General features: G+C 41.5%; 1 protein-coding gene across 3 annotated transcripts in view; it reads right to left on the reverse strand.

The window, feature by feature from the left end:
* Positions 1–2,451: 2,451 nt before the first annotated feature.
* The window catches only part of acvr2ba (activin A receptor type 2Ba), a 32,615-nt gene continuing 12,574 nt past the window's right edge, over positions 2,452–22,492 (reverse strand). For 2 of the 3 annotated variants that reach the window (XM_030767382.1, XM_030767384.1), the window contains exons 2-11: positions 11,297–11,504; positions 8,400–8,506; positions 6,737–6,885; positions 5,772–5,915; positions 4,800–4,943; positions 4,370–4,518; positions 3,936–4,050; positions 3,541–3,679; positions 3,130–3,260; positions 2,452–2,766 (exon numbers count right to left, since the gene is read on the reverse strand). In XM_030767382.1, the coding sequence (XP_030623242.1) occupies positions 2,572–2,766; positions 3,130–3,260; positions 3,541–3,679; positions 3,936–4,050; positions 4,370–4,518; positions 4,800–4,943; positions 5,772–5,915; positions 6,737–6,885; positions 8,400–8,506; positions 11,297–11,504 (1,481 nt within the window). In that variant the 3' untranslated portion in view covers positions 2,452–2,571. Of the gene's footprint in view, positions 2,767–3,129; positions 3,261–3,540; positions 3,680–3,935; positions 4,051–4,369; positions 4,519–4,799; positions 4,944–5,771; positions 5,919–6,736; positions 6,886–8,399; positions 8,507–11,296; positions 11,505–22,492 lie in introns of all 3 variants that reach the window. The other variant, XM_030767383.1, reaches the window with a different exon arrangement.

Below are 22,492 nucleotides of genomic sequence, written 5' to 3' on the forward strand. Positions count from 1 at the left end.
ATTCTTAAGTATGCTTTTCGATAGGGACAACACTTCACCACTGTGTAAGCTATGACGTACCCATAGGGTTCATCATGAGAAGGGGTGTGTGCAAAATTAGTGAAAAAGAAAAAAGGGAGGGGGTTGTTTGGGTGAAGCCTAATTTGGATTTTCAGGCAAAAAGCCAAACCATTAAGGTTGGATGTCCCTTAAGCGTGAGACAGGAAAAGTAGCGCAGTAGAGGAAAACAGCCAGCACAAATACAGAATAATGCCCATGTCTTTCACAGATAGGCAGAATTCCACAACTGTATACAGCTATTTACACAATTTTCTCTCATTTATAACACAGAACTTGGTAGCACTTCTTAAAAGATTTTGGACTTTATTTTTTTTTCCAAAACTCCCTAATCATAAAAGCCAACTTACATCAAAATATACTTACTACAAGTCAACACAACTAACAAAATATATAACAGAAGTCAAACACGTAGAAAAATCTGAGGTATTTCTGGTCTGAGGTGGTTTGTGGTTCATGAATAATGTCTTAATTTTTTTAAAACCTTTTTTTGTTTTTTTTTTTTGTTGTTTTTGTTGTTTTTTTGTTGTTGTTTTTGTTTTGTTTTTGTTTTTTTTATTTTTTGTCCTTTCATTACTGATTTTATTGTTTGTTTGACTCGGAAGCTTAATCGTTTCCTCTGAAGCATGGTTGCATTTGACTGTGAATTCTACTGAGAGTTGTATTTGAATGTGAATTCTACTGAGAGTTGCATGTGTAGCACACAGAAAAAAAGGAATATATAGAAATATCTCATCTTTGAGTCTGAGACAGCAGCAAAGTGCACATTCACTGTTACATTATGGCATACGGATATGTTATGTTCTTGCATGCCACTTTTAAGACAAGAAAAAACAAACATGTTTCTTGTTTTCTTTCTTTTTTTTTTTTTTTCTTTTTTGTCTCTGTCAAACTACTTTTCGAGATTGTATACTGAACTGGTTGTCTAGTCCATTGCTCCATGGTAATATCTTTACAACCCAGGGCCATGCACAGGGCCAGAGGTCAAATTCGGTCCCTGTGAGAAAAGCGGTTACAAAGGGACATGGCCAGAACGCGACTGGAATCCTTCCTCTTTTCCAATGCTAACTATCAATACAGGATTTTTACAAGTTATGAGGCTGGTCTCTTGTGTTTGGGTCTAGGTCCGTAATTTCACATATCCAATATGTATGTTGGATTCAGTCCAAATAAAAAAAAAAAAAAGAAAAGAAAACTAAAATTAAAAAGACAATAACCATAAAAAAAGATACTTATTTCTCAACAGACAATTGGGCCAAACCCTTTTTTTTTAACTTCTCCTTCTTCCCTCACTTGTTGCATTCACAGCATCAAACTCACCAGCTCTCACACACACACACACACACACACACACACACACACACACACACACACACACACACACACATACACACACACGCTTCTAGAAACACTCACTATGGTCTTGCATGTCCTGCGTTTCTTCTTGTTGTGTAATGTTAAATTGAGGGCACCATTGATGACTGTGGGATAAAAAGGCTCAGAGACTTCCCAGTTAGTGCCACCCTGCCCAACATTTCACTTCCCCCTGCTTCCTGCTGACGGAGGAGTGAATCACAAAACCACACACTGCTCAACCCAAACCCCCTTGAGACTGGTTACCTGAGAAATGACACCGTACCAGAGAAAATGCAATGTTCAGATGCTCCAACACCCAATCTCTAAACGCAAGCCATTTCCTTTAGCTATCTTTTACCCACACAATACATTTCCTTCAACCACCCCCCTCCCCCTTTTTTAAATCACCAACTTTAACACTACAAAACTGAAGGCAAAAAAAAAAAATTAGTCCAGCTGTCTTCCACCTTTTTTGTGTTCTAGAGACACCCGTTAGTTCCGGAAAAGACACGTTTACCTTAATTTTGTATAGCACACGCCGTCAGAGATAGAGAGACACAGAGAGAAGAAAGAAAAACAATCGGAAATAAAAATTCCTTGAGGAAGGTTAATGGTGTGTAACAGTCAGAATGTTCCTCTAAGGTGTTGCAGCATTGTTGTATTGTCCAACATGGTAAATGGTTGGTTGATTTGTAGGTTGGTTGGTTTGTCACAGGCAATCCTGTCCAGATGACAGAAAAATAGGAATAAGAAAAATAAAAATCTGAACTTAAAAACCATCGAAACGAAAAAAGGTTGAGGTACCTGCACCTTGTCAGCATTCATTAGTCGGCACCTGAATGCGTTTGAGATGTCCTTTCGCTGTTTTGTTTTGTTTTCATTTTTCTTTTATGACTTCCTCTCTTGATAAAAATACAGTAGAGAAGTGTGCTGGTAATATTGATCCGATTCAGAAAAATAATAACAATAATAATAATAATAATAATAATAATAATAATAATAATTAATTAAAAAAATGTCAGGATAAAATAGCAGCTGCATTCACGTTGTTGTCTGAGATCCGCTGAGTCTGGAAAGACGAGGGTCGTTTTGTTTGCTTGCTTGGGTTTTTTTTTCCCGTTTGTATGTTTTGTTAAGTTGTCTGCGTCGCAGTGGGACTCAGATACTGGACTCTTTGGGTGGCAAGTCCACGTTGGTGACAGATGTCACCATGGATACCAGGCAGTCCGAGGTAGTGGCACTAGTGAGCCGTCGGATCTGGGAGATGCGCTCCTCGACACAGCCGGCCGAGAGACGGGCCTCAGCGTCGTGGTCCCAGCATTCCTCTATGGTCTCACACATCTGCTCCAAACCCTACCCACAACCCCAGAGAATCAGTTACACCACATCAGTCAACAGCCATTCACATTCACACAGAGGGACAGGTTTACTTAAAAATGCAAATGGGAAGGAGGTTCCCCAAGAACCGGAAACTGAGTAAATGGTCTAGTTTTCAATGTGTCAAGAAGCAAACAACAAGTCCCGTGAATATTGTAAAAAACTGTTTGCCAACTCAACATGGACATATTTTTAATATGTAAAGTTCAGGTATTCAGCCTCCAACCTACATTACGATACATTATGGTCAGAAAACTCCTCCTTGCTGTGCCTCTCTTTAAGGTAGTGAAAAGCTGCATTGGGTAGAATAATAAGGGAGTCAAAGGGGGATTCACTCACAGAATGCTTCAGCCACCAGTCCTTAAAGACTGGCCGCATCTTCTTGTGGACCACAACCTCCTGGAGATCCTCCAGAGATGGATGCTGCCCAATCTCCTCCTCAAAGGGGAGCATGTACTCATCCACAGGGCCTGTAAACAAACGAAGCCATGACAAACAAACAAACACAGTCTCGATAATCAAACAAACACAGCCATAATAAACCAGATCCACACTCAACCTCATAAACAATGCTCTTCTGTTTACTGATTTTCACCGTGTTTTCTTATTCTCCTATCTGCTTACGCATGCTACACATTTGTACACCATCAAACTGTCAATATCGTGCTAGAGAATACACAATACCAAGGCTTCCTCCACAATGGTTAACATAGGAACTGACTCCAGATCAGCTGTGGTCTGTGTTCTCACCATCGGCTGCCTTGCAGCGTGACACCAGTTCCCAGAGCACGAGACCCATGGCGTACATGTCTATCCTGAGGAAGGCGTCCCGCTGGAAGTTAATGGCTCCCTCAAGCACCTCTGGTGCCATATACCTCCGTGTGCCAACCTGCCACAACACAGGACCCAGATCAGTAAACCATCACTGTCAGTTAGGGTCCATCAAGAGCTGAGCAATAAGCATTTCATCATTTCACTGACTTAAAAGAACTTACGAGCCAAAAAGAAAAAAAAAAAAATCAAATGTTGTTAAAGCCAAGATGGAGGGTCTAGCAGTTTCATATTGTCTAGCTTTTTTTTATACTGTCTTCTGAGAACTGGTTTTAGGAATGTGTTGAGTGCAGCGGTGTTTGCCTGTCTTTTACCTGGCCGTGTGTGTCCCCAGGAGGTTTCCCCGGCTCAAAACACACGGCTAGACCAAAGTCTCCAATGACTGCTGTCAGATCTGTCTTCAGCATCACGTTCTTACTTTTAAAGTCCCTGGGGTTGAGTAGAACAAAAGACGAAATCAGACCAACAGAACACAAAGTTAAAGGCATATTCGGATAAAAAAAAAAAACGGGTAAAAATTGTTTTAAAAAAAAGAATGGACATTGGGTAATGATACTGCTCAAGTAATTTCACTTTTCATTTGCTTACTTTTATAGCTCAAAGGAGCAAGCAATATACCATGAGCCACACATACACAAATTTATATACCACTTTAAAAAACATTGTCTCGTTACCACAGGGAGAAATTTTACAGCGGGGAGGAATGGTAATTCTCTTCCCTGAGAGCTGTAGACAATGAAAGCGTTACCTGTGAGCGACAGCAGGTTTGGGGCCTTCTCCTTTGTATCGAGGTACATCCTCATGTAGGTATGCTAGACCACACGCCATGGTCTCAGCAATGTGACACAGTTCATTCCAACTCACCACGTTGCCTTTCAGATAGTCTGTCAGGGAACCCTGTTCCGCACAGAGACAAAGAGCACCTCAAATTAACAGCGCTAGCACTGAAATACACAGACGCTACATTATACAAAAGCCATGTTTTTATGAAGTTAAAATTGATTAGGGCTTGACCATTCTGAGTTCCACTGATTCCATACCATTGTATCTATCATTATTAAATATTTGTTAAGCTCTAATATATTGATAATGTCAAATAAATGAAACTATAAATCAAATTCACTGCAAAAGGAAACAACAACTGGAACAGAGTTCTGAACCTTGTCCTGACACCTTACCCTCTCGTGGAATTCCGTGATGAGCCAAAGCTCCGCCTCCAGGTTCGTGCCCCTCTTCTCCGCAGCGATGTAGCGCAGTAAATTCTCATGTTTCATCCCTGGCATGGTCAACATATCCCTCTCGTTCTGCCATGACTGCTTGTCCTACAGGGAGAGCGACGTTCTAACATTAAAGCACTGAACATTTTTAAAACATGTTTTGGTTAATATTGGTTTATTTAGATGTTTTCTCTGTAATGATTTGGAAGGCCATGCTGTGCTGAAAACAAAGACTGCTGCCTTTGTAGGAATCCTTTGAAAGTAGGAATTCAGGAAACCAGATCATGGTACACTTGATAAAACCAAGCTGATGTAGCGCTTTACAACACCATGACAAGCCCGTCACTTCTGGCGACTGTACAATAACCATCACTCTCATGAACACTACCTGCCTCCTCTCCAAAACTCTCATCTCTAATTTTACTCCTGCTGAAATTTCCAGACAAATTCAGTGTTACACAACTAATGTCCTCAGATGTTTCTTGTTTATTAGTGCTCTCTTTTGTCTTATTATCTCTAAAATAGACTATAGCTTGGTTCCTTTCATGATGTCTTCATTCTGTAGCTAAGGCCGTTTTTTCTCTTCTCTTGGAACACTGGCGTTCCAGCCCTCGTATTCCGTGAAACTGCTTCATGTCAGTCTCTTCTGTCAGACAGAGTATTCAAATACACCTGGGTTGAATACACAAGCGACCAAAAGAGAATTACTGGCAGACAACTATTTTTTTTTTATCTCAGATCCAGATCCAGAATAGCATTCTTATGTCAACGTGCACGATTTTCATTATCACTTCAACCAAGAGGAACAGATAACCCTAAAGCAGCTCAACATCTGGCATGCATATCATTTGTTTGTTTTGTTTGTTTATGTACTTGCACTGCTAGATTCAATATAAACAAGCAAGCTTGTGAAATGAGAGTAGAAAGACAAACCTGAATGGGAAAGATCTTCACAGCAACATACTCATTCATCAGCTGTGCCTTCCACACACAGCCAAAACGACCCCTGGCTTTAATCTCCAGCAACTGCAAAGGTTTCAGTCCGACCAGGGGTGAAGGAGGTGCTGGGCCAGGATCCTGCTCATGGAGGAGGAGATCACAGCAAAATTACACATAGCATTATGACACTTTGCTCCCCACGGACACCAACAGAACGGCTGTGATATTGATCTGATGTTGATCTCTTGTCTGGACCTGCCCTCTTTGAACATGCCTGGGAAGATGATAACCACTTTAAAAAAAACAACCTTTGATAAATAAAAGAATGTTACAATAGGACCATGGTAAACCTGCTGCTTTCTAATCCTAACACAAGCATCTACTGATATAGAAATGTTTTTTGTTTTAAGCCCTGCGTTTACTTAGGAGACTTAACAAATTCACAAAGCTATCAGTGCATGGATCACACAATTTAGTTTAAATCACCATACAATATAGAGCTGGAGTAAAAGATGTCTGGTCAAACCACCACTAGATGGGGATAGAGGGTAAGAAAAGGAGTCTATGGGGTCTTCACATGCAGGCTGTAAAGAGGGGGTGGCCTTTGAGGATGAGGACAGAATAAGAAAAAAATAACAGAGAGGAAGAGAAGGGGACAGAGGTGTATGTGTGAGTGCAGAGGAGTGGTGAGTGGGAGAGGCTGTAAATGACCACACTACATGGTGATAGAGACATTACACATTCTGACAGAAAATGAATCCACACATGCACTGAAACGAGGGTTTAATCTGGAGATGGATGCCATAAAGTAAAACTACTGCCTTGTAATCTGATATAATGACCAAAACATGAGACAGAGAAAAAAAGAAAGACAGAGGAGGGAGGGTGAAATTGAGAGGACGGAAGAAATGAAAAAAAGAGAGAGAGCGCAAGGAGGAGTGAAGAGGTCATGGCCTTACTTCATTGATGTCAACGTGTCCATAGGGCGGCTTGCGATGGCGGTACATCCAGAAGGCCAGTAGCAGAGCCATGGATAGCATAGTGATAGGCAACAGAGAGTATACCAACACACTGAGCAGAGAGGGCACTGGGGGAGGGGTCGCAATCACTGGAGAACGACAAAGAGAACACAGGGTTACAGTCTGCACAGAGAGAGAGAGAGAGAGAGAGAGAGAGAGAGAGAGAGAGAGAGTATGCATGTGTGTGTGCGTGTGTGTGTGAGAGAGAGAGAAAGAGTGTGTGTGTGTGTGTGTGGGGGGGGGGTGTGTGTGTGTGTGTGTGTGTGTGTGTGTGAGTGAGAGAGAGAGGGAGAGAGAGAGAGACTTCCTTTGTTGAAGAATAAAAAGCACTCCTTTGGATTGAACCCTCATTTCTTTAAGAAACACATGAAATATAGAGAGAATGCCATGCATACACAGAAATCTCTCCGCCTTTCTCACCACATATAGAGCTATTTTACCGGCAAGTCACTGTTGTTTCCTCTATATAACTGTGTGCTGTGAAACCTTAAGAAAACAGCAAGAAACGGGTCTGTGAAAAAAGAAATGAAATAAACTGCCTCAATATGGTGTTGTGTCAGCATGAACAACCAGGAGTGCTTTAGCGTGCCTTGGCAGAGGTTCCAGAAGCTTCTAGAACTCCAGTGGATTGCCCAACTGTTTTGCACCTCCAATCAATGCATAATCAGGGAGTATGGGCTTTCAACCACGGCTGAGCCGAGCCGACGGTTTCTCTTACAGCATCACCTTAGACACCATTTCCTCTGAATATGGTGGAGAAGTTTAGCAGTCTGGATCACTAAAGCGTCTTGAGAACGTGCCCTCCTCTTTCACCTCTCCCAACTGACTGCCCTCTTCTTTGTCTGACATCACTGACCACCTGCTTTCAATGTACTTCAAATCCCAAATTTACTCAGGTGTTTTCTTTATTTTGTAAGCATTATTTCAGAGACAGATGATGAGGAGATTTGTCAGTTGGAGTTTGTAAAGAGTGCAGTTTTCATCCAAATCTCAAACCACTTTTAAACCCTACAGTGCCAGGCTGTGAAGACTGAGAGACAGAAAGCAGAGTGGGGACATCCAGCATTGCACAAACAGCTCAGGTGGTGCAAAGCTTTTAAGCTATGGTGTAGCCTGACATTTTAAGTGCTTTTACATCAAAAATATTCAAAGGGAAAAACAAGACAAAAAAAAATCAATAAAAAAACAACAACAAAAGACTGTGTGATGTTCTCCACAAAGTAAACACTGCATTAAAGATTCATTACAACAAAATCTGTGTTGAGAACTGAACTGAAAACTGAAGAGAGAAAACAATGCATTAGTGGATCTGAAAATATCACACTACAATCCATTCATCAACACCATCTGAAGAGGTCAGTATTATCTACATGTATAAAACCATTACCATTACCAGTGATTAGACCATGTCAATCACAACACCTGACCAATCACAGGTCATGTTACTGTCTAAGCAAAAAATACACACTACGTTGCATTTCGCTTAACACACATCAATTACTACACACATTAACACAGAGAATCAGTATAGATTAGCCAATATTGCCGGTCCAGTATTGAGTGAGTGTGCGTGTGCGCGCGTGCACACATAGGGGTTCCTTACCTGGTCCATTCACATCAGGAAGATGAGTGAATCTCTCATTGCAGAAATTTCCCTCACAACAGCAGAAGAAGACTTGGGGGTTCTCTTCTGTGGCCACACAGTCTTGCCTAGTTTGGAAAGGAGGAGAAAGAGGAAAAAATAAAAACTCTATCACATTTTCACATCTGAACACAGCCAAGCACTGAATATGCCACAGATCCTAACCAGAGAGACATAAACAAGAGAGGACTGACTTCAAAAAGGCTAAAGGGCACTGCATCATGGCTGGTAAAGGGCCCAATGGATTCATTTCGCCCCGGCGGGCGATGGCGGAAAGACACTGGATCTTCGGCGGAATCCATCTGTTTGACAGATAATGCTCTCCATATTGCCCATGTAAGATATGAATGGCCAATGCCATCATAACCATCAATCGTCCGGTCTCACTGTCAGGTTTTCTGTGTGCGCAGCAATGCGGTCATATTTTCACTCCACAGGAGAAACCGCTCTCCTGCAGGGTCCTGCTCCATGCCAGATCTAACACAGCTTAATTTGATTTTCAAAGATTCCCAAGGACTTTGATAAGATGAAACCCATGTGTGTCTGAGCAGAGATACAGAAAAGGCTTCTCCACCTCGTGGCCTTCAACACGAACCTCGGCACCAAGACCGTTCTTCTTCACCTCGTCGGCCAGCTCTCCGTGTGGAGTGTTTACACAGCTCAATGACACCTTTCTTTTCTTTACCCCCCCTCCCCCCCCCCCCCCCCCTCAGAAATGGCACTGTAAATGGTGTATTGACCCTTGTAGGGCACAACAGGGAGAGGTCTAGCGCCAATGATTTTGCTGATTAAGTGCGCTTCGACTTCAGCTCTGTCAGCGAATTGGCAGCAAATGTCCGGTAATTCAGCAGCGTCATCTTTGTGAGGCCAAACTGAAGAGCAAAATGAAGGAGCACCATCAAAACATGACAGGACTGTGACCTTATGGGTGCAAGGGGCAGAAGTCATTGGCAACATCTTGATCCAATACTTAAGCTACGCTGTACGATGCACGACCAACACCAGCACTGGGGTAGAAAGACCTACTCAAAGTCAGCTGGGGAATTTTAGAGAGGCAGCTGTGATAAACCATGCTGTCAAACTGAACAGAGCTACAAGCTCCTTGAGGGGAGGGGAACAGTGTAATGCAGTATAATAGCCTTTAAATGCATTTTGAATTCTTTAAGCGCCCTGTATACATATATAAAAAAAGTTAAATATGCTTGGAACGACAAGCAGAGGAATTTCAGGAATCTGAAGCTTTTTTCTGCAAGTAGTGGCATCTATTCAGATACAGGAACTTGGTCCTACACAGGTCTTTTAGAAAGGGGCTATTTTCTCTCTAATTCAATTTCAGTGGTTATATGAGTTTCTGTTCCAACAGGAGAAGAGAAGGTCTAGTTGTCTGTGCTGAGGCTGTCCAGCAAGGTATGATGAAACAGTAAATTAAAACATTTTATTCAGCAATGCTGTGATTATTTTTTGTGCTTGCACTGAACTAGTGTTTTAGAGAAGATATAAACATGCATATGCAGCGTACATGTAACAATGCAGATTAATGATTCTTGCAGCAGGTCTTCATATGCAATATGCATCCAGGGATGACACAATCTACTATCCCTTTTCCAGTCCAATTCATTTATTCAATGATTTATCGAAGCATTCAGAACTGCTCTGAAAATAACCACCAAATGAAATGGAGGTAACCAGCAGAAGAGGAGAGGAAAAAAAAAAAAAAAAGAGTTATAACTCACCACACCTTAAGCTCATTTTTCTCACTAAAGAGAGTCTGGCATTTTGCTTCTGGTACCCTGCTGATACCCCATAATTGAGTATGCAAGAGACATTTAAAATGTCATCTTGAATGGCCATGGCTCCATATTTAAATATAATCTCATATTTTTGGGAGTCTCTTCAGAGTAGCAGCACACAGGTAGTTAGGAAAGTGGGTCAGCGGTGAGTACAGCGCGGGAGTGTAATTTAGGACACCACTAAATGGTAATTTATGGCATTAAATAATGAGTCTAAGGCTTTTCAGATCACACTGATGTTACGCTTCTACTAAAACAGGTTTTATGTTGCCAAGAACTATGAAATTCTGTTTCAACAAATATACCTTCACAGTTCATGTGAACTGATACGAGGGACATTCAGACTCTCAGTGGAAAATATCAAAATTTATAGCACAAGCTATGTGGAATTACTATGTCTTATCTGACCATACGGTTACTGGGCTAAAGGAGATAAACCATTTATCACAAGGGTTAATAACATTGGATTGGAACATGTGACCAGGGTAAGACTTCCCCTGTACTTAAATTCACCACACTGGTGTGAGGAGTTGGACTGTACTATTAAATATGCATTTGGTGGGGAGGTGATAAAATAGATTCTGTATGCATGGATGTCCCTTCATTCACCTGCACAGACTTTCTATGGCCCAATCATTTCAGACTGGCACCATTTCCTTCAGGACATGAACGTAAACCAAAATGACATACACACACAGTGTATGTAGATGTGGATGACATCATGCTAAAACTCCATAAGCATCTACCAACATGAAGGGGTTATGTATTACATGATAGTGTTTTCATTGATTGATGCTGTTGGGAGTTGGAATGAAACTTTTGAACCTGTATCTGAATGGGAGGAGTTCATTCTGATCTTTGAGTGGATCTGTCTAGTCCAGAGTGATTGGACTGGTCTTACTTATCACTGATGTTGTGAATAGTGATGAATTGTCCCTGCATTTAGTTCTTTTTAGATTTTTACTGAAGATGTTGCCAAGATGTTTTATGATTTCACTCCTGTTGGGGACCGTTAATTACCTCACCCCAGGAAACAGAGTGCCGGGCTGACGGAAAAGCATGACTTACCTGTCATAGCAGTTGAAGTCATCCAGCCAGCAGCCCTTCTTCACCAGCTCAATGGTGCCCGAGTTGTTTCTCCAGGAGGCGTAGCAGTGCAAGCGCTTGTCTTTCTCGCCCTCGCAGCGCTCCACACCACTCTGGTTGGTCTTCTCAATCTCCCAGTTGATGTTATAGTATAAACACTCTCGGGTCTCCACCTCTCCATGGCTGGGTCCTGCAAACACAAGAGCAAATGGAGAGCAGTGTCAATGAAATCCTATAGCAACAGTGAAGAGCACAGTTTTTACAAACAGATTAAAAGCCTGCATTGTGCCAGGCAGCCCTGTCTACACGGAGGCAAGTGAAGACTCTGTTTCCAACATCAACTGCAAACAGCAATTGAGAATTGGGTTTGATTTAGGGAACAAACAGCTCCAGGGTGTTCTGTGGGAGATACTAGAGACAAGTTTGAACTCGGTGGTACCCGGCTGTGGAGAATTCAGATAGTTTGTTGTCTCCTCCTAGGGAAGAGTGCTCTCCTTCACAAACACACACTTGATGAAAACGACTGCGCTTGGCCAGATGCCACGTACAGAAGCTGTGAGAAACCTCCCACTGCGCTGGAGAACTAGCTCTTTTTTCCTCTTTTGTCCAAACAGCACTTCAAACTCCATCAATAAATGATAGTTGATAGCATTAACTACAGCTAAACATCTCGTCTTGGGAATGGTGACTGAGAAACACCACAGCAGGCGGAGAGAAAGAGAGAGAGAGAGAGAGAGAGAGAGAGAGAGAGAAAGAGAGAGAGAGAGAGAGAGAGAGAGAGAGAGAGAGAGAGAGAGAGCTGCAGGTCAAAGACAAGCAGCGACGTGAGGTACTTTCTACGGTTAGCATGAAAGATCTTGCTAATTAGCTTATAAAAGTTGACAATATTATACTAGGTCAAGATGAGGCATGGTGAACATAAGCCTTTATGGTCAAATTGTTCAGAATAGCCAAACGGACAGCTCAGGGTTGTACTTATCATAACAGTACACTGGCTAGCTTTGCCAGGCTTTGGCCAGAGCTTTGCATTGCATCATCCCCACGAGCAAAGTGAAGTTTATCAGAGAGCAAAGCTCAAGGACAGACACGACGACTTGCCGCTAGAGGTCTTCAACCATGGACCTTTGGACTTCACTTATATCAGCCCATGCAGAAATGAGGTCATTAAGACAAACTGTGGGGGGGGGGGGGGGGGGGGGGGGGGTCAAAGAACCTACACAATACACACATATATAAAGGGATACTGTAAAAATTCTGTCGTCGACTTTTTTTAACGAAGTCGTGCGCAACTGTGATTATCACATCAAAATCACAATCTTTCGTCACTGTTGACTTTGAGAGCATATACAAGCAAGAGTACATGTTTTCATAAACGAGAGAGGTAGAGTATTTGTGGATTTATGGTTTTGTAAGGGATATTGGCCATGTTTTCTTAAAGTACTCTCTTATTTCTCAGAAATATGAGCTACAGTTATACTCAGCAGCAGGGAAATAGTGAGGTAATAATCAACTGCTTAGGAGTTTAAAATAGCAGTTTGACAAGGGTAGCATATCCTTGTAAAAGCACATCAGACGCAGGGTCAATGAGAACATTACGCCCAGCGGCCCTCCCGCTCACAGCAAGAAAGCGATGTAGTGAGGGAGGGGGTCTGCCCTCCTTCCAAACCAAAGCAGCCCAAAGCAACAGCAGGAAAGAGAAAGCGTCTCTTCCTCTCTCCCCGGCTGGAGCCTGAGAAGCGTGGTGCTGTGTTTACTATACAACACAAATTTGGCAAGAGACGTCCGTGGCAGATGTTCTCGCCAATCTGTGCATTGCGGTTGCTAGGCAACGGCAAATGTGGGAGTAGCGCCGTCGCCTTGTCCCTGAGACAAAGCCCTTTTCAGGCGAGCGCCAAGGCGCGCATGCACATACAAATGCATACGAATTCAAGCGCATGAAAACACACACACACACACACACACACACACTCATTCTCTCTCTCTCCCACACACACACACACACAAACACAAACACACAAATCCACACACCCAACAGGGCTTTTGCTGCTGAAATTGAGGAAGCGCGGTGCCAATGTCCTGTTTGTGTAGCTGCACCACAGGCGCATGCTAAAAAACCCCGCTGCCTAAGCGATGGACCCTAATCAACATTCAGCAGCTGAATTTATATGCTTCCACGGGGGACATTAAAGCTAATGGCAATAGCAGATGTCAGACGCACAAAAGGAAGTATGTCCTAAAAAGCATTACTTCAGACACAGGGGGCAACAGAGACACATGTTACAGCTACTGGTCTGTCTGTACATTACTTGGGCAATATAAATTTAGTGGAACCAGGCCCTTTTTTCCTCTGCTCGACGTACATCACCTGGAAACATTGGGTCTGTTGTGGTTTTTTTTTTTTTTTGTGCTTTTACTTGTCGTAGTCATTACCCCATTCCTTCTCTCTCCTCTTGTCTATAAGAGCATGTCACCCAAAAATACTCTGGGTTACTGTTAATGAGCTTTCTCTTTCCTTTTATTTTTTGTTTTGTTTGATTACTCATTTGCTTTTTGCTTGGCCTTAAGCTTGATGCAGAATATGCAGCTGATAAGTGACCAGGATGGTCTGGTATGCAGGTCTGACCCGCACAGAGCTGAAGTAGGATTGCCTCCTGTTCTATGAGAGAAGAAAAGAGAGGGGGGGGGGGGTGGAGGACCGAATGAGAGACCGCTGTAGAGGACCTAAATTACTACGTCCTTTTATTTGGTTCCTCCCAAAAGGTCCAAAAAAATTACAATATTTCAAACACTGCATTTCTGTTCCCCACATTATAACATTATAAAACCATTACATCTAATTGCAGGCCCCGAGGCAGAGAGACAAATGTAGGGGTTTTGCCACAAACGTAGGGGTTTCGCACAGAAAACATACGGAGGTATAACATTGTTAGACGACTGCCTCAGAGTCAAACAAAACGACTTGGAACTGAAAGAAATGACCGCAGTGTCAGATCCTCTCTCTAAGAGGTGACACAGATAGCTGTTAAACAGGCTTTCAAGAACAAGATTCAGGCCCACACTTAACAAACACACACACATCAGCTCAAAAACCTAAAGATGCAAAGGCGTTAGTAAACCTTTAACAAACAGTACTTCTCGAGTCTCAAGGACTGACGTTTTTCACTTCTACTTTCATATATGCTCTGTGAAGTGACTGACCTCACTTTATGATGTTGTTTAATTAAAAAGCCAGGCTACTGTCTCAAGGCTGAAAAAAAGTTTGATTACCACTACAATATACAGATCTTCAAAACCACCTTTAAAGATCCTAAATGCAAACTGACCTTCACCAGTAATAAACAACATAGGGGTACAGGCTGCCACTTTAAAAGAAAAACTAAATGAAATGAAATTTTACAAAACATTCAAAACTATTTTGCTTATATCCAACAGGCAAGTTACTACCAGCCAAAAAGTTCTAAAATGTGAGAGTCTCCTCTCTGAATCAAAGTAATCCAGAACAGTGGCAGCTTGTCAAGGGGAGAGAAGTCTACTGTTATTAAAACCAACTCTCATGTAGAGAATGGTGAGTGAGCAGAGGAGAGGGAGAGAAAAAAGGAAAGAGAAGTCTGGAACTCATTTCACTTGGACCATAAAGACTGTCAGAGTTCACTACTGTGTGCACACAAACCACAAGAACACACCAGTACAAAACCTCAAACGTCAGTCTGCCATTCCTCCCAAGACCTTGTTCTGTAATTAGAAGCAGAATAGGCTAACCACACAAAAACAGAGAGCAGTTGTTTTATCCCACTAAACAAATTGAGTTCTTTTCCTTCCCCCCCCCCTCCTTACAAAGCTTTGTCCTCCAAGCTTATTTGTGTGTAAACAAAGGAAGAATGCCATTACTGCGAGTATTTAGTTTTGTTTGAACATCTGTGAACCAAAATGAGCTCTAAAAGAAAAATGGAGCTTCCGGAGGTTTCAAGGCTTCACTCCTGAGCTAACCTGACAAGCAGTTTATTTTGAAGGCCAAGGCTCTAGCTGCACCTCTGAAGTCAAGATAATTACAGTTTAACTTGCAACAATGGAAACACTGGGCGAAGTAAAATGGATGGATTCGCCAAATTGAATGGCTTTTCATTCGTGTCCTCTTTCCGTGCGTTTATCCTAACGCATGGGCCTTAGTTACAACACTAACAGCTTTGACTTCTCTTCCATAGATGTTTTCAGTCTGACACTTTAAGTTTGAGGTATAAATTATGTCATTACTCGCAGTTCAAACTGCTGACTTGCACTAATTGCTTTCCCTGAGGCCAAACTACAAGCGTCGCGTGTAATCTTTACCTGGGAAGGAGAGCAGGCCAGGGAGATTAGGTTAGATATACAAGCTGTCATCAAGTCACTTTGAAAGGTTCTGCTCTAGCATAGACCAGGCAGCCCACAAGTAAAGTGTGTGGTTCACCCATACTACATGAGACTCGTCCCTCACTGAAAACAGCTATCAGACTCAAACATGACCTGGCCACAATATTAGTCACTCACAGCAACGGACTGCAAACACTCAAGAGGCAATAACATACTACCACACAGTAGAAAATCAAAAGGGTCAAAATACAACCCACCCCACCCCCACCCCCCAAAAGGCCACAGTACAGCAGGAAAAAAAGAGATTCCCTGGTGTTACAGTTTAGTCAGAATATTCAGTCTGTCATATTGTGAATCAATTTAGATGTAAAAAACTGAGGCATGTCTTTTGACTGCACAAGTAATGAAGCTTCAAATCAAGAGAGGTTTTAGCAATTGCAGCAATATTTCACGTTAGGTTTGCAGATTACATTATCCGTCGGACAAAACATCACACTGGAACTTATTTCAGTCAACAGCCCTGGGGTGAAAGGAAAACACACTGCAATCTTTCTTGCCCAATCTGCGTCCCCAGAAAAGCACAACCAGAAAACCCAGGCCTGACATAGGTACGCACAACTAGTTCAATCAAATTAAGTGCGAGTACGTAATGCCAACCTTCTGGCAGGCCTATTTTTAAGAAGGCAACCGCTTCCATTTGCTGCATGTAGATGAATTTGCATGCCTGTATCTTTTAAGATCCAGATACCGACAGGATTAGAAACCAGTAGCGATTTGACATTAATCATTTGCCTAATCCTGCTCAGATCTAAATAAATCACAGAATGGCTAAGCGGCGTGTGCTTTTTTTAAACCTGTGCATTTCCATTAAAAAAAAAAAATACAGCTCTCAATATGCTTCAAATCCCTACTTGGATATTAAGAATGGCCTATCCTTTCTGCTTAGTGCCTGCCTTCATCAACGAGTCAGTCCTTGTGTGTGTGCGTGTACTTTGTACAGGTGCAAGAGAGGACCAGTGGGAACCTAGGCACCATGCCTTCAGAGACGGCAAAAGACGTATGGGTTTTTTTGCCCTGATGAAGACTTTGTCGTCAAAACTTGTAGGCATATAGCTAGTATCTAATACAGGCTTTTCATACTTATTGCAGGAGTGCCTCAGGTTTTTTTTCTTTTTTAGGTATGGGTTTTTTGTGTCGTCAAGGTTCCCTGTCTCTCCAGAGAAATAAAAGTCAGAAGTGTCACACAGATGCAAGTGAGGTAAGACCTAATAGACTGAAGTCTGAGCCTTCAGACTCAATTTCTGAACTGAGAATACGTCTCATACAATACGAGTTCAGCTCCTCAAACAGCTTTACATCTTTTACTTCACACTGTAATGACAGTGGGACCATTGTCAGGACTTGGAGGGAGGCAGACTAAAAGGGGGGCTTGGAAGGCCCTTATAGAGAGACAAAACACACAACTGCAAAACCGCTCCAGGCTAACATACTGATGAGTGTGCTCTGAGATGTATGGCTGTCCACGAAGGGATTCTTATGCTTTACTTTGTTTTATCACACTGCTTGTTATCTAGGTTTTTCACATATTATTGAGGGAACTGACATCTTTGTTGAAAGTGGGTCTTGAATCAGTCTTAGGGCAAACTGTATAGAACCGAACTGGATACATCACCTCAGTTCATTCGTTAATGTTTTTTGCTGAGATTGTGGCTTTGTGTCTTTTGTGTGACTTTTGTAATAAGGCAAAATTTCCACTCTCAAACTTATTTGCAAGACACTCATTTGCAAAAGTTTCTGTCTAACAATGTAATCACATGTTCCATAAAGCAATCAACACATGTATGTAACCCTTTCGAGAAATGCACAGAGAATTACCTATTGTCCGGTGTCCCAGTTTGTTGAAAACTGCCAAAAGCAGTTGTTTTTTTAAGTTATTTAATCCAAAATGGATCCTACACAATATTGCATGGTTAGTGTTCTTTCATATTGTAAATTGTACACCAAAAAAAAGGAAGAGCAGGTGTAGTTAGGACAGCAGGGTACTCCAGACATTTCAGACTCCTCTGATAAACCGATGAACAGAAATGAAACATCCATCTGCTTTGTCTTCAGCTAGAAACAGAGACAGTTTGGAGGTACACTGATTCCCACAGATACACTCTTCAATAAAGCAGAAGCTGGCCAGGTCAGATACAAATTGCTAGCTCACTCACACAGAACACAAACACTCCTTTTTTTCCCCTCTCTCTTTCTCTTTCTCCCTCTCTCTCTCTCTCTCTCTCTCATCAAGATGAGCCCAAGCCAAGTAGTCTATCCTTTCCTGGCATGGGAACCCCATTCATAGACTCAGTCCTGTGAGAGAACCGGAGAGCTCGAGTGGTACTCTTGGCAGATGCCTCACCTGAGGAGTGGAACTTGACCGCAATCTAGCCACCTTGTCCAGCAAATGGATCCAAGCCACAATGTAACTGCCGCCTAGACTAAATCCTCAAAAGTTTACTCTTCCTTCCTCACACTGAACCTAAATGGGTGGAGAAGAGAAGGAAACATGGCGGATAAGCTAATGAGGTTGAAAAGGTTTCCAAAAAGTACGGAGTGGAGGGAAGGGTGTTACATAAAAGAACAATAGAATGTCTCCTACAACAACTGTGCCATTTGGCAAAAATAACAGGTGAAAATTAAGACCAAATATTTAGCTTTCACTACAAAAAAAAAGTTGCTACAGTTAGTCAAAGTGTGCAATGTTCCAACCCTTCAGAGCAGTCTATTCGCCTGCAGCATGAACAGTCCTCAAGAAAAACCAATGTGTGCTTGGCACAAGGCAGCCGACACAACAACAACTGGCACTGTGATCCAGCCAATACGGTAAACATATAACGCCAAGAACTCCATTTAATATCCAGAAGAATGATTCCATATCCGAGAGGCAGAGAGAAGAGAAAACAACAGGCGTAGCCTTCACATAAAGAGGTTCTGATAAATCTTTAATGCAACACAATAAATTCATTCATCACAGCTGTCCATTATCCACAAACGCATGAGGAGTTAATTACAAACATCTGCCTTGGAGCACTTCTTTGAGGGATTACACAGAAAGGGCCAGATAAATGTGTAATTGATGCAGGAGAGGAGAGAGAGTGGAGAATTCTGCATACTGGGCTGCATTGTCAGAGCAGGGGGGAGAAGGATGCCACTGTTACCCTAGTGTTTAGTCAATTATTCTTTTCAGAAAAGGGAGCAACACAAAGGAGCACGCTCAGTGCCACGCTGCTCTGATGTCAGTCTCCTGACGGGGGGAAAAAAAAAAAACACCACAAAACTCTCTCAGAGGAGCAACTGTATGTCACATTCCAGAGTGGAAAAGCAAAAACCATATGGATACGCTCTGCTATCAAGAAAGCAATCAGAATCAAGGACAACAACAAAAAAAAAAAAAATATATATATATATATGTTCAAAACAGAAGTGCTAAACTCTTACAGACAGTGCAGCTGTTTGTCATGAGGATTTTTTAAAATCAAGTTCAAAAGAGTTTGGTGATACACATTTGCTCATAAATACAAGATAAAAAGCAATGTTGCAGATCAACTGAAAAGTGCTTTTACCTCATGGAGAATCTAGGTTATACTGGAAACATTTTGAAGAAGAAAACAAGGACTTGGTTTATAGCTCTGACATTTACCTAGCATGCTACTGAGACCACTCAATTACGCAACACAAGAGTGGACAAGAAGTTGTACTCTGTAATAAAGAGTCATATTTAGGTCAAAGATGGACTGTTCTTTTCTTTTCTTGACAAGTGAAAATGCAAAAGAAGCCCCTTTTATCCATTTGAAACCAGACTTGGACAGTAACCTTAAGCCCAGGGATTGACACTCTGCAACAGAATTCAGGCTAAAGTATACGGCTGTGTGAGATTCAAGCTATTAGCACATATATACCTGATTCTTTCTGCATGCATACAGGTGGCATAAATTGTCTTCAAAGGGCTTTCCAACTGCTATCTTTCAAGCAAAAAAATATGAGTACCATTTGTGCTCTGAATAAACCTACATGGAGGTCGAGGGATTGTGCAGAGATATCTGTTCCATGTAAGGATTCATAAAAGGTTAAACTGGGAGCTGCAATCTGCTTGATACTTGATGTAGTCCCATTCCTGTGACTAAGCTAGGTGGGAATGTGACTGATGCAACATACCTTGAGATGCATCTGGTCTTGGCCAGAGGCATTTGGCAGAATTCTACAGATAATATAATTCTAGTATGTAGAGCTTCCCTTGGCTGCCTGAAGTAGTTTGCAATATATTTATGAACAGAGGATATCTGTCTCAACAGTTGGGTTCTTCTTGTCCAAAACAACCATGCATCTTCACTCATTAAACAAGAACAACTGCTAGTAGACCGCAGGTTGTCAAAACATCACAGATCTTCCAACCTTCTGCAAGCTTGTTTAAATGCCAGACAAGTGTGTACAGCAAAACACCAACTACCATTTAAAAAAAGTCCAGCAGCAACAATGAAATTACTTGCTTGAAATTGCTGGAAAGAATAAAAAGTTAGGTAAACAACCCAGCAGTGAAAAAGGTTTATGAACAAATCTAGCAGTCTGTGTTTTTCTCTCAAATGTGTGTTTCTTTCTAATATTTGCGAAGAGCACAAGACATGCCTTTTCTTGCCTTGAAAATACTATGCACAATGAAACCGTCCTTGGTTAAAAAAAAAATTGTTGGATGCAAAAGACACTAAAAGTAAAATTACTACAAAGCCACACTGAGGTCAACGGCAGTGTCTCCCCATTATTCTAAGATTCATACTGTGAGTTCAGTGACTAACAACATTTACCAGCAATTTTTTTTGGGGGGGGGGGGGGGGGGGGTTATGTGTCAGAGACTGAATAAAGAAAATTGGGATAATCTAACGGACTCTCACTTTAGGAACTCACTAAAGAGACATTCAATGTGATAATGAGGAATCCAACCATCAGCAAGAAAGGGAGGAATCAAGGTTTTGTTGGGAATATTGTTCCGCATTGTATTCACACAGACACTATGCTGTGCTTCCTTCATTGGTAAACTCTAAACCTGAAATGTGGTGAGACAGAACTTTGTTTTCATTTCTCTCGAGCAACAACATTAAGCATAATTTTATTCTGCCTCAGCCTTATTTTCTCATTCCAAACCTTCCTTTTTTGTTGTTTTTGTTTTGACATGCTTCGCTATAATCAACAGCTGAAATAAAGAGCATCCTTGACTAATGCTCAAATTGAACACTCACGCTGTCAGAGTAAAGACAGGTTATATTTTCCTCAGGTCAGCATCATTTATTACATATAAAATCTATTCTCAAACTACGCGAGTATAGAAATTCATTCATATATTTATAGATTAAGATGACACAAACCACCCACAAATCAGATAAACCGCAGTATGAGCAAGCTGTTCAAAGACTCCAAAACTGAGGCTTTTTTTCCCCTCCACGCATCATTTTAGATAAGTAGACTGAATGTGTTTATCATATGGGAAATCACAAGACCTCAGTATTCTTTGGCAGAACTTATATACAACATATATAAACATACATGAAACCAGACAACATCCTGTGGGCACACTGCTCAATGACTTTCTCTATACCAACACTAACACCAGGATCCTCTGCCTTATGGAAGCTAGTGCTGATATCTGCTACTGAATTTCCTCACCTCATCATCTGAAATCAAACTGCAGAAAGGACTCAAAATGCATTTGAGGAGTTATTAAAATCTGAATTAAGGAACTCTCTGATCACTAGGCACAAAAGTTGGAATATTCTAGCAAACACTAGCTCTTCTACACATAGTTGAGACCAGATTGATTTCAGACACTTTTTTATTGACAGGCAGTGACAGCATCAGATTGCTTTGCCTTTGCAGCCCACATAAAACCACAGAGCATTTCAGTCCTTATAATCCAATATAACTGTTCACAGGCAGCAGTGTTTCTGTGCTCCTTAACTAACTGTTAACTAACTGCTGTAGCTGTAGCACAGTGAAGGTCGGTAAAGGTATGAAAGGCAAGAAGTTTATGAAGTCTTTTTAAGACCGTGGTCTATCGACAAATACACAATTCTTCCTCCTCTTCTTCCTCTTACTTGTGTGTTGATTTATTTTTCTGTGAAAACTATCATTTCAGACTGACACTTATATACTGCTGCTATGTCTCTGTTTGCTTGTGTTCCCCTCTGTTTTGATAACTGTAATCTGTTCTCTGTCTACTGTTGCACCAATAAAGCACCTGAACGTATCATGAGTAGCCAGAAATCGATTCTTCAGAGGCTCTGAGACCTTCATATTTTTAAGTGCAACATCCAAAAACGTACAAGGTTTGGAGGAAAATAATATGAAAAAGTGGGAAGAATGCAACATCTTGATGCGATATGTTCAATTATTTAATAATATTATTTAAAATACTGGAAAAGTGCCACTAACCTATGATTAATAAGAGATATTTCTCAATAACAAATGACAAGTTCATCACCTTTCCTTCCAAAATTTTTACAAAAACACAGAACAAGACAATGAGTTATGGTGGAAAAAGACTTTGAAAAGACAAACTGAGATTATGGCTTCATCTACGACAGGTTTGGATTCTTTTCGATACAGGCCTGTCTCTCTCTCACAGCAACCCCCTCAAAAAAAAAAAAAGAAAAAAAAAAACTCTTAAAGGAAGATGGTTCTTCAGAGGTTAGCCCAAGGGCCTCCTCCTTTCCTACCACTGAATCAGTGAGGAATGTTGCTATTTGAGTCCACATGCTTCCTCAGAGTGTATGTACTTTCAACTAAAGCGCATTTCACAGA

Source organism: Chanos chanos, chromosome 3 (genome assembly GCF_902362185.1).
Source record: "Chanos chanos chromosome 3, fChaCha1.1, whole genome shotgun sequence".
Taxonomy (NCBI): domain Eukaryota; kingdom Metazoa; phylum Chordata; class Actinopteri; order Gonorynchiformes; family Chanidae; genus Chanos; species Chanos chanos.